This window comes from Dendrobates tinctorius, unplaced genomic scaffold, assembly GCF_039654945.1.
Source record: "Dendrobates tinctorius isolate UK_male_01 unplaced genomic scaffold, ASM3965494v1 ptg000029l, whole genome shotgun sequence".
Lineage (NCBI taxonomy): Eukaryota > Metazoa > Chordata > Amphibia > Anura > Dendrobatidae > Dendrobates > Dendrobates tinctorius.
Window position 1 is genome coordinate 31,688,451 of NW_027361697.1, and position 12,453 is coordinate 31,700,903.

Below are 12,453 nucleotides of genomic sequence, written 5' to 3' on the forward strand. Positions count from 1 at the left end.
ATTTACCGTATATACTCGTGTATAAGCCAAGATTTTCAGCCCATTTTTTTGGGCTGAAAGTCTCCCTCTCGGCTTATGCGCGAGTCATATACGGGGGTCGGTGGGGGAGGGGGAGTGGGGGGTGTCAGAGACCATACTCACCCCCTCCTGGCACGGTCTCTTCAGCCCCTGCTTCGCCCATGATCTCAGCATCCCAGCTGTTCCTGCATTCAGCGGTCACGTGGTACCGATCATTAAACTCATTAATATGCACATATTTAATGAATGATACCACGTGACCGCTGAATGCAGGAACAGCGAGATCATGCGGGAAGCAGGGGCTGAAGAGACCATGCGCCAGGAGTGGGGTGAGTATGACGGGGAGAACAGGGAGCAGAGCAATATTTACTGGTCCCTGTTCCATCGCTGTCTCCCGGGTCCTCTGGCTGTAACATTCAGCGGAGGGCGCGATGACGTAGTCAGTGCGCGCCCTCTGCTAATGTCACTGCACAGGACCTGGGAGACAGCGATGGAGCGGGGAACGGTAAATATAGCCAGTGCCGGGGGCCTGAGCCAGCGGCGACACCGGCACCTGGCCCCCAGCGACGGAGAAGTATGTCTTTTTTTATATATAGCAGCAGCATATGGAGGGTATTTTATGTATGGAGTTTCTACTTGGGCCACCAATAACCCTTGTGCAGCAATATATGGGGTGTATTTATGTATGGAGCATCTACTTGGGCCACTATTAACCCTTGTGCAGCAATATGTGAGGGGTATTTATGTATTGAGCATCTACTTGGGCCACCATTAACCCTTGTGCAGCATATGGGGGGTATTTATGTATGGAGCATCTACTTGGGACACCAATAACCCTTGTGCAGCAATATATGGGGCGTATTTATCCTTGGAGCATCTTGTTCAGCCACCATTAACCCTTGTGCAGCATTTTATGGGGGTATTTATCTATGGAGCATCTTTTTGGACCACCATTAACCCTTGTGCAGCACCACCCTCGGCTTATACATGAGTCAATACGTTTTCCCAGTTTTTGGGGCAAAATTAGGGGGGGTCGGCGTATACGCGGGTCGGCTTATACATATATACAGTCTATGCGGTATGTCTTTTTACATCAATTAAGGAATTTGCTCCTTGTGGGGGCATCACAACACAGAACCATACCCCATTCAGAGGACAATAAAACATCCAGACTCGTTATCTATGAACTGTTCCAATATTTATGTCTATCCCTCTCCCATAATGATAATTCTGCTTCACGTCACTTGTCTTGCCTATTGCCTTTTTTCTGTGCTGTCTTGTGTATAAATATGTGATTCTTCAGATTTTGTATTAGTCTAGCCTGATGAAGAGACCTGAGTAGTCTCGAAAGCTTGCAATTTGTTACCATCTTTTCAGTTAGCCATTAAAAGGTATCAACCACTGAGGACTCTCAATTCTGAATATTTTGCCATCCTATATACGGTAATTCTGCATTTTCCCACATCTAGATATCCTCTTGGACTTTTCTAGCTAAAGTTTATAGAAAAAGTTCATCAAACTAAGTTGCTCTAACTGAACGTAATTGCAGAAAATAAATGATCAGGAGGACAGTTTGGATGTCGGAGCTGTGTACAAGTGCACATGGCGAGGATCTTTCTTTAGGATTCCTGACTAGCGGTGCACAAACATGTGGTGGGCCCTTCGGTTACCTTTGGTGATGGTCGCACTTGTTGTATGGCGGTGACAATCTTGTAGGTCATTAGTGTAATATATAGTATGAGTGGCTATTTTGTATTAATTGGCACACTCTATCGTAAAGGCCCTACATCAGTAGTGTAGCTACCGGGGAGGCAGAGGGGGCGGTCACCCCGGGCCCTGCGGTCTGAGGGGGCCCACCCCGAGCTACACTACTGTAACTGTATCAGCGTGCGCAGCGCGCTGATACAATTATATTCCGCGGAAGAGCAGGGAGAATCGATCTCCCCGCTCTGCCGCTATGGGCCCCTGAGCAGGCGGTGGGGGGCCCTGTGCCAGCAGTGGGCCCCCCGCCTGTCATTGCAGGGTCAGCTGTATCGGCATCTAGCCCATACAGCTGACCGCAGTGCTGAGAGAGGGAGCGAGCGCTCCTTCTCCCATCATCCCCCTCTCCCTGACAGCGGGCGCGCTGACGTCACTGCCCAACACCCGCTGCCAGGAGATGAGCGGGAGAGCAGGAAGCAGCGCAGGAGCCAGGAGGAAGAGAGGTGAGTATTAGATTTATTTATTTTTGTAACGGGGTGCATTGGGGTACAGAGGCTGCCTATAGGGTTACAGAGGCTGCCTATGGGGGTAAAGAGGCTGCCTATGGGGTTACAGAGGCTGCCTATGGGGGTAAAGAGGCTGCCATAGGGGAACAGATGCTGTCTATGGGGTTACAGAGGCTGTCTATGGGGGTACATTATAATACAGAGGCTGTCTATGGGGGTACAGAGGCTGATTATGGGGGTACATTATAATACAGAGGCTGAATATGGGGTACAGAGGCTGCCTATGGTGGTACATTATAATACAGATGCTGTCTGTGGGGGTACAGAGGCTTACTATGGGGGTACAGAGGCTGACTATGGGTTGCATTATAATAAAGAGGCTGCCTATGGGGGTGCATTATAATACAGAGTCTGCCTATGGGGGTGCATTATAATATAGAGGCTGACTATGGGGATGCATTATAATACAGAGGCTGATTATGGGGTGCATTATAATAAAGAAGCTGTCTATGGGGGTACAGAGGCTGCCTATGGGGCTACAGAGGCTGCCTATGGGGCTACAGAGGCTGATTATGGGGGTGCATTATAAGATAGAGGCTGCCTATGGGGTGCATTATAATACAGAGGCTGCCTATGGGGAGTGCATTATAATACAGAGGCTGCCTATAGGGGTGCATCATACTATAGACTCTGCCTATGGGGGTGCATTATACTATATTGAGGACTATCTGGTGTATTATACCATATCAGTGGTCCCCAACCTGTAGCTCGGGAGCCACATGTTACTCGCGGTCCCATGAATTGTGGCTTGCGACTGTCTGCCAGCATGGTGCATTAGCTCCAGGTCTAGCAAACAGGTATGAAGAGTACATCACAAAATAGTGATTTACGTGTGTAGCCCTGCACAGAAGAGCAGATCTGGATGCACATATCCTGGTCTTAGGGGTTTAGAAATGTTTTAGGTATGGTATGCTGGAGGATGGTACTACCTGTTAGAGGAGGTGCTCAAAGCTGGATGTGACAGTGTGTTGGGAGTCCTTGATGGGAGAATACTGAATGGGGGGATTGTGGGAACCCCTGGATCTCAGTGTGATGCTTTGGAATGATTTATGTGGAAAAGCATTGGTTATCACTATACCTGTAATGGGGGTTTTGAGTGACACTAATTTGAAGGAGATGGGAGGTGAATGTGGCTCGCGACCCTCTGCCTAAGCTGAATGTGGCTCTCAAGGTCAGAAAGGTTGGAGACCACTGTGCTATATGGTTCTATCTAGGGGGCCATCATACAGTGATTATAGTGACTGGGACATCATACAGTGAGGGGGCATTATACTGTGTATAAGAGAGCATCATACTGTGTATAGAGGAGCCATACAGGGGGGAGGCTTGGGACATTACTAAATGTAAAGCGGGCACTTATTATAGGGGAACTTGGGTTACTGTGACTGTCAAAGGGGCACACTGGGCACTGTTACATTCTAGGGGACAAAATGTGGGCAGTGTTTTCTAGGGCACTTGCACCCAGCATCACTATATTGTAGAGGGTTGCTTTAAAATTTAGAGGTCACACAGAACCACACAGCAGGTGCAGTAATAGGGGCACATATGGCAGCAGTAGCTCAGTATTGGGGTATCAGGTGCAGTAATAGGGACACATACGGCAGCAGTGGCTCAGTATTGGGGCATCAGGCACAGTAATAGGGTCACATACGGCAGCAGCTCAGTACTGTGGTATCAGGTGCAGTAATAGGGACACATACGGCAGCAGCGGCTCAGTACTGGGGTAGCAGGTGCAGTAATAGGGTCACATACGGCAGCAGCTCAGTATTGGGGTATCAGGTGCAGTAATAGGGACACATACGGCAGCAGTGGCTCAGTATTGGGGCATCAGGCACAGTAATAGGGTCAAATGCGGCAGCAGCTCAGTATTGTGGTATCAGGTGCAGTAATAGGGACACATACGGCAGCAGTGGCTTAGCATTGGGGTATCAGGTGCAATAATAGGGTCACATATGGCAGCAGCTCAGTATTGGGGTATCAGGTGCAGTAATAGGGACACATACGGCAGCAGCGGCTCAGTATTGGGGTATCAGGTGCAGTAATAGGGACACATACGGCAGCAGCGGCTCAGTATTGGGGTATCAGCAGGATGAGCAGTTTGTGCAGGTTGAGAATAGTCCAATTGGTGATAGTGCTGAAAATGTGAGAAGTGAATCGTGTCTTTGTTGTATTCTCTGTAGCCGAGTCCTGGCTGGAGAAGTCATGTCGGTCTGACCACTGACCATATGGCGGTAATTTCAATATTAGTCTTTTTATATATAGATTATTTTTGGCAGCTTCGCGGTCATCTGTTGAGGTTCTCTGGTTAGGGGCCCACTCAGAAGTTTCGCCCCCCCCCCCGCCCCCGAACCAAAACCCTAGCTACGCCTCTGCCCTACATGATCATTTTTTGCTAGTGTAGCCATTATGCACTGAAAACAAATTCTTATTCTGACCCTAGTATATGACTTTGCTTGGGCATTTAGTTTAGTTCTTTCAAAAATATGTTTTATTTTAAGTTGAACAGTGCTGATTAATTTACCATTGCTTTTGTAAAAATAAGGGAGTAAATTGAATAAATCACAAATGATGTGATCCCCCCACCTCACCGTTACTGGGATTTGGTGGCAGTTGCATAATTTTGATGTCTTCATACTGTTTAGACATCTCTTTTCCATATCATTTTCTTTCTTCTTTGCATTGTCCTGCAGCGTCCATTACTGGTGTCCACATCAACTGGCTGTCCTCCATATTTGGGTGTTTAATAACCAGGTGGTAACTGTGGAGCCCCTGAGGCTTCAGTCGCTACAGAGGTACTGCACCTTCTCCTAAGGTGTAGTGCCCCACCATCCAGGTAAGGTGGGAACTCCTGACAAGGCTCCACACCTGCACCCCACACACAAGATAGTTCAGCAGGGACCCATCCATGCTTTAGGCTGGAAAGGTCATAGGTTGCCTTTTGTGGTCCCTGGCTTCGTAACACAAGAGGTGCTGGGGAGATGGGTGGAGTTAGCTATAAAAGAGAGGGAAAGTGTAGGATTTCATGTTAGTCAGTCTGGGAGAGACCAGGGAGAGAGCAGGCTGACAGCAGGTCAGCCTGAGAGGAGCTCAAGGCGGAGGAAGACAGTCAGTCAGGAGAGGCTGAGGACTGGTCTTAGTGGAACGAGCTTCTCAGGGAAGAAAGAGAAAGAGAAGGAGACGTAGAATGGAGACTACAGATTCCATAAGAGAGATAGAACAGATCGGAACGAAGGAGAAGAGAAGGACGGTGGGAAGCAGGTTGAGAAAGAGAGAGAGTCCAGAGAGCGCAAAGGTCGGGGCCCGGTCTCCAAGGTTGATTGGATCTTTACGTCCGGCTACAGACACCGGAGGAGTAGTGAGCCGCTAATGCCTTACTCCCATCATAGACTTGGGGCACAACAGCAATCGAGTAGAGAGCCGGGACTCAGTGAGGAGTCCCCGAAGCAGGCTACAGCTGTCTGTTATACATGTAAAGACTAGGTACACCTTGAGAGAGGCATTCCAGGGTAACTAAGTACTGGAGTGCTTCGCACCTAAAGGCGCATTGAGGAGTCGTTCAGAAAGGTACACATTGGTGGAGTGTGGAAGGGAGAATCCTATCTTGCCTGGAGGTTGGCTGAGGCCCTGACCTGGAGAACACAGTACAGAGGCAGGCAGTGGTGTGAACTGCAAACAGTGAGTAAGCTTTGGAACCGCATACTCTGGTGTCCTCCAGTTATTCCAGCACCTCTACACCTGTGTACCAGCATCAACACCATTCTGTGCTTCTCCTCATCCATTGCACCTACACTTCCCTGGGACTACAGCTCCACCTGTGGGGAGCTATACCATCTCTGCTGCACCACACCATCTGTCCCAGCGGATATGTATGCAGCGTTGGCCTAACACCATACTTGCCAAACACCACGGGTGGTGTCACGAACTACTCATATAAACTCTAACACCAATAACATCAACCGCCATTGATATTGGGGCCCAGGGCCACGGACCGGGTCACCGCTGCAGTGACACGCACTTTCCCCTGACACCGGCCCGGTACCGAGTACCCCACAGCCCTGGGTGCAGAGCGAGGGCGACCCATAACAATTGCTTGGTGCCATGTGTAGTCACTGATACTCACCAAATGAACCAGGAGTCTGGTCAGTTGACCGAGTTACCTGATGCAAGGGACGCCATAGCTGCTATTGATAGCGCTTAATGGATACAGACGCAGGTGTGTTATAGAGCTACTGTATATGGCTGTGAGCCTTCAGTAAAGATTTTTAGATTTATCTTAGCTGACTGATGCATTAGCTGTTTTGCTATTGCTGGGGATTTATTGATATTTCGAATCTAAATTATGTGTGACTGATTATGTGTGACTGATCTCTTCAATTTGATTGGGTAGCACACTTTAACCTTTGGCTTTATTACGTATGCTTGATAAAGACCTACAGTAGATCAAAACGTATCTGTAATGTATTAGGCAGAACATAGAGAAAAATATTTTATTTTAAAATTTGGATGCTCTTTGCCTATCGAAAACATTAGTTTAGAAAATTACCGTAAGTTGTGTGCATGAGATTAATGTAAGATACAGTAATTGAGTTACTAACCAAAGAAAATTAATTCTACCAATTTTTATTTTTAGTAGGAGGGGCATGTTTGGGATATAATGTTAGGGAAATAAAATTTACTGAATGAACTATGTAAATACTTCAACTTTTTTTTTCACATTGAAAAGCAAATTCAATGGTGTTCAGTGGCTCAAAGAAATTGTATTGAATTATTATGGGACTATGACAGTATAAAATGGGTTTAAAATGCAATAAAAATAAACGTTTTCCACCACTGATTAAAGAAATTAGGTGTTGCTTTTACATAGTGAATTATGTTTAACATTGAAGATTAGGATGAAATAAAAATTTAATTTCAAATTAATGTTGTTTGAAAATATTGCTTTATTGTTTAGTTCTTTTGAAATTCTATAAAAACCACATCACATAAAACCTAATATGTGATATAGGGATACTATGATGTACATGCTGTATGTTATAGAACCAATCTGTATTTCAGAGTGTTTGCCACAAAAGAGTATGCACATAAACATCTGATACCCCTGAAAATCAAATTGAACCATTTATACATTCAAATAGGAGACTTAGCTTCTATAGAAATTATACTGTAGATTTACTTATGGCATTTTATATAAAAAACAATTTTATTAGATGTGTTACTGAGGGGGATTCAGTGCCCCCCCCCTCAATTAGAATCCTCCCCTTACACTGATTGATAGCGCTCACTTTGGAGCGATACCAGTATTGAATCCAGTGCCGTACACGTTCTGTCACTGCAGGAGCTCAGAGCACACAAATTGTCAGTGTATGCAGGGACATTCTCTTCCCTTTTCTGTGTGTAATGTAAATTCAACTCAAACTTGATCCTCCTTGGATCTATCCACTCACCTCTAGTTAGCATACATGTCTGCAAACAATCTGTTTTGTAGATCAGAAAAAAAACACAAAAGTCCCCATAACTATAGAACATCTCAAGCTTATCTCCCTGTCCTCAACACGTTTCCCCTTAGTTTTTTGGGGTTCATCAGGAGAGTGCTTGTGGTCTTGTTAAGGTGCCAAATGGTTGTCACAACCATTATTAGATGTTTTCAGGTATAAATAATTTTGATGTATGGTGTCATGTTTTCTTTCCCTTGAGGTCGTAATTTTTAAAAAAATATTTAATGACTACTACAAAAAAGCTATTGTCATGCTGCAGCTCTGCAAGTAAATGCACACTCCACTAGATGGCAGCAGAGTGGAGTGAGGGCTGCAATACAGCACAGAGCAGAGCACTTCAGCGAGGCTACCACCAGGTGGCAGCAGAAAAGTCAAACAAGCCGGGTCAATACCAGAGAGTAACTGAGTACCAAGAGAAGTAACAAACACTGGGTCAGAGCCGGGCCAGAGGGTCAATGCCGGTCAGAAGCTGAAGTACCAGAAGCAAGAGACAGAATAAGGTCAGAGCAAATTCCGAGTCAAATACTGGGAAATCCAAACACTAAGGGACGCACAGAGTTGGGGCGGGAGGAGATGAAGTAACAGACAAGGGCAAAGACAGCTAAACACAGCAGGACAAATCAGGGAATCGCCAGAGTCAGCTACTCACGCCGTAATCAGAAAATATAACTGACACCACCTGCAGGATGCAGTGGATAGAAATAGCAGAATTGACACCAGAAAGAGGCAGAGAAAAGTTAACCCCTGACATGGCCAGACCGGGAAAGAGGGAGACAGGACTCAAAACCCAGTCTGGATAATGACAACTATATTTTTCGTTGAGTTTTCTAATGCAAACCCTTGTTTCAACTGTCTATTTTCTGTGTCCAATAATTTTCTGTAAAGCAATATCCAATTTGTTGATCTAAAAAGTTTCCATACCTCGAGGTCCATATACTGAGATTAGATTGTCATCCAGTAAGAAATTAGGTGTTAGGTGGATGTATCTTCCTGGTTCCCCACAGCGTCCATATTGCAGAGTGTATGGATCATCTCTGTATTTCAGGTATGGTTTAGCAATAATAATATCCGCCTAGGTGGGATAATTCCAGAAAATTAGCAAGTAATAAAAAAAAAAATATTGGCATAGCAATCAATCTGAACATGTATAGTTTTGATATATAGGAGCTTATGGTCTTTCCATATGAACATTACATGACCAAAGTATGGACCAGATTGCTAAAAACTGTATTATTCTATACTCTCTTTCATATATATATATATATATATATATATATATATATATATATATACACACACACTGCTCAAAAAAAAAGGGAACACTTAAACAACTGAATCTGACTCCAAGTAAAATCAAACTTCTGTGAATCAAACTGTCCACTTAGGAAGCAATACTAATTGACAATCAATTTCACATGCTGTTGTGCAAATGGAATAGACAACAGATGGAAATTATTGGCAATTATCAAGACACCTTCAATAAAGGAGTGGTTCTGCAGGTGGGGACCACAGACCACATCTCAGTACCAATGCTTTCTGGCTGATGTTTTGGTCACTTTTGAATGTTGATTGTGCTTTCACACTCGTGGTAGCATGAGACGGACTCTACAACCCACACAAGTGGCTCAGGTAGTGCAGCTCATCCAGGATGGCACATCAATGCGAGCTGTGGCAAGAAGGTTTGCTGTGTCTGCCAGCGTAGTGTCCAGAGGCTGGAGGCACAACCAGGAGACAGGCCAGTACATCAGGAGACATGTAGAGGGCTGTAGGAGGGCAACAACCCAGCAGCAGGACCGTTACCTCTGCCTTTGTGCAAGGAGGAACAGGAGGAGCACTGCCAGAGCCCTGCAAAATGACCTCCAGCAGGCCATAAATCTGCATATGTCTGCACAAAAGGTTAGAAACCGACTCCATGAGGATGGTCTGAGGGCCCGATGTCCACAGATGGGGGTTGTACTCACAGCCCAACACTGTGCAGGACACTTGGCATTTGCCATAGAACACCAGGATTGGCAAATTTGCCACTGGCACCCTGTGCTTTTCACAGATGAAAGCAGGTTCACACTGAGCACATGTGACAGACGTGACAGATTCTGGAGCCACTGTGGAGAGCGATCTGCTGCCTGCAACATCCTTCAGCATGACCGGATTGGCAGTGGGTCAGTAATGGTGTGGGGTGGCATTTCTTTGGAGGGCCGCACAGCACTCAATGTACTCGCCAGAGGTAGCCTGACTGCCAATAGGCACCGAGATGAGATCCTCAGACCCCTTGTGAGACCATATGCTGGTGCGGTTGGCCCTGGGTTCCTCCTAATGCAGTACAATGCCAGACCTCATGTGGCTGGAGTGTGTCAACAGTTCCTGCAATATGAAGGCATTGAAGCTATGGACTGGCCCACCCATTCCCCAGACCTGAATCCGATTGAGCCATCTGGGGCATCATGTCTCGCTCCAACCACCAACGTCACGTTGCACCACAGACTGTCCAGGAGTTGGCGGATGCTTTAGTCCAGGTCTTGGAGGAGATCTCTCAGGAGACCATCTGCTGAATCATCAGGAGCATGCCCAGGTGTTGTACAGTAGGGAGGTCATACAGGCACGTGGAGGCCATACACAATACTGAGCATCTTTTCTTTGTCATGAGGCATTTCCACTGAAGTTGGACCAGCCTGTAATTTGATTTTCCACTTTGATTTTGAGTATAATTCCAAATCCAGACCTCCATGGGATATTAATATTGATTTACATTGATATTATGTTTTATTGTTCTGAACACATTTCACTATGCAATGAATAAAAATTTACAACTGGAATATTTTATTCAGAGATATCTAGGATGTGGTATTTTAGTGTTCCCTTTATTTTTTTGAGCAGTGTATTTATGTTAAGCACTGTGTGTATATATATATATATATATATATATATATATACAGTGTGTGACATAAATGATTACATCCATTTTGAAGAGTATGTTTTTAATCAATATCTTACTGAATACAAGAGCAATTTTCATAAATTTGGCAGGACTGTGATTCATGGAACATTTTTATATCTCATAAAATGAAAGTAAGTTTAATAACATAATTATTATCACAAAATCTTCAATTTTACTTAAACTAGTTGATATTTATATATTTATCTCTGGAGGAATTTCTTTTCTAATTTAGATCAAATTTTATAAGTATACTGAACCTTGTCATAGGTCTCTGTTTTACTCTTGGTGTAATTTCTGTTGGGCCAGGATGGAGGGATTAGAATTTTCACACTCCTTATAAAAAGTCTTTTCTTTGTAGCATAGAACAGATATGTAGTTGCTTCGTTCACCATATCCTGAAAAAAAATAAAATACAGATAAACAACACATGCTAGATTATAATTAATCGTTTACATTAGTTGTGTTTCTGGCAAGTATTGGAGCTTTACAGTGCATCACAACTCAGAAGTAACCAATCAGTTGGTTGCTGATCTGTTCGATTTTTTTGAGTTAATAAAGACGCGTGTCCCGCATTGAAATGAGTTGTCTTAATAAAAAAAAATCTTCATTGTCCATCTTTGCTGCAAGTGATGCTTTTTCCATCAGCACAACCTTTTTAAGTTTTTTTTTTCTTTTTCAGGACATTTTTACCTGGGGTCTCTCCCAAGACACATGGCAGCCTCATGTGGAATTTTAAATACCGTAACTGGAGCACCATACAATCCTCTAAGTGACCAATACCATTTTCTCATTTTTTCTTCCTCCATATCCTATTGTGTACATTTTCCCCAAAGCTCGTACTACTCAAAACAGGAGTAAAGTAATGCACAAACATGATACTATAATCCTTATATAAGAATGTAATAATTACCTGGATTTTCGTAATTATTTTGACATCTTCTTTTATATTTGGGTTAATGGCGATGACAACGTCTTCATAGCCACCATTTTCAAGCTTAACCAAAGAACTCCCAGCTTTCAAGAAGATTGCACATGTCACAATGAAACCCACTAATATCCGGAGCGTCATCCCCTGCTATGTACCTTTCACTGATAGAATTGATTGTGAAAGCCAGATTTATATACGCCTGCTCTGTCCCTGCAATGTTCTCTGTTACCATTGGAGGTGATGGTACTGTAACTGTAAATGAAAGTAAAGGAAGCTTTTCTGCTGACACTTTTATTAGGTACATTACATTTATGTGAACAAGGAAAACTTGCCCTACCTTTTTATGTAATCATTTACCATACAGTAGCCATAATTCTGAAATATGCCTCAAGAATTCTTTCACAAAGCAGTTAAAATCTATTCAAAAGAAAGACCATGAAAAGTAACTTGAATAGACTTTCCAAGATGCAGCAATTAACACAATCAGTGTCATGCGTCTGTGTCCGAACCCTTGAGCCTGTGCTTTGTGGTCGGGTTCTCTTTCTGCCAAACCACAGAGATACACTTTTTATCTGGTGTTTAGTTTCTATTATCACTACTTCATTATTTTTAGGGTAGCAGGTGTTTTCATTTACTCATATGTCTGCTCTATCTCCTTTCGGGTGCAGCTTTATATAATTTCCCTCTGCTGGTATTTCCTGCTGTTGCACAAAAAAAGGGGGGAGGGAGACAAAAAGCGCAATAGGGTCTTATCCACGTTACAGAGGACAGTATATCTTGTAATATGCTCACCTGGTTAGGATGAGATAA

At 44.2% G+C, this 12,453-nt stretch overlaps 1 protein-coding gene across 1 annotated transcript in view; it reads right to left on the bottom strand.

Annotated features, from left to right (window-relative positions):
• Nucleotides 1-11,784, bottom strand: part of LOC141085895 (calcium-activated chloride channel regulator 1-like) — a 62,347-nt gene extending 50,563 nt beyond the window's left edge. Inside the window, exons 1-3 of the mRNA XM_073571512.1 lie at nucleotides 11,626-11,784; nucleotides 10,973-11,110; nucleotides 8,702-8,852 (exon numbers count right to left, since the gene is read on the bottom strand). Of these exons, the coding sequence (XP_073427613.1) occupies nucleotides 8,702-8,852; nucleotides 10,973-11,110; nucleotides 11,626-11,784 (448 nt within the window). The remainder of the gene's footprint in view (nucleotides 1-8,701; nucleotides 8,853-10,972; nucleotides 11,111-11,625) is intronic.
• Nucleotides 11,785-12,453: the final 669 nt, after the last annotated feature.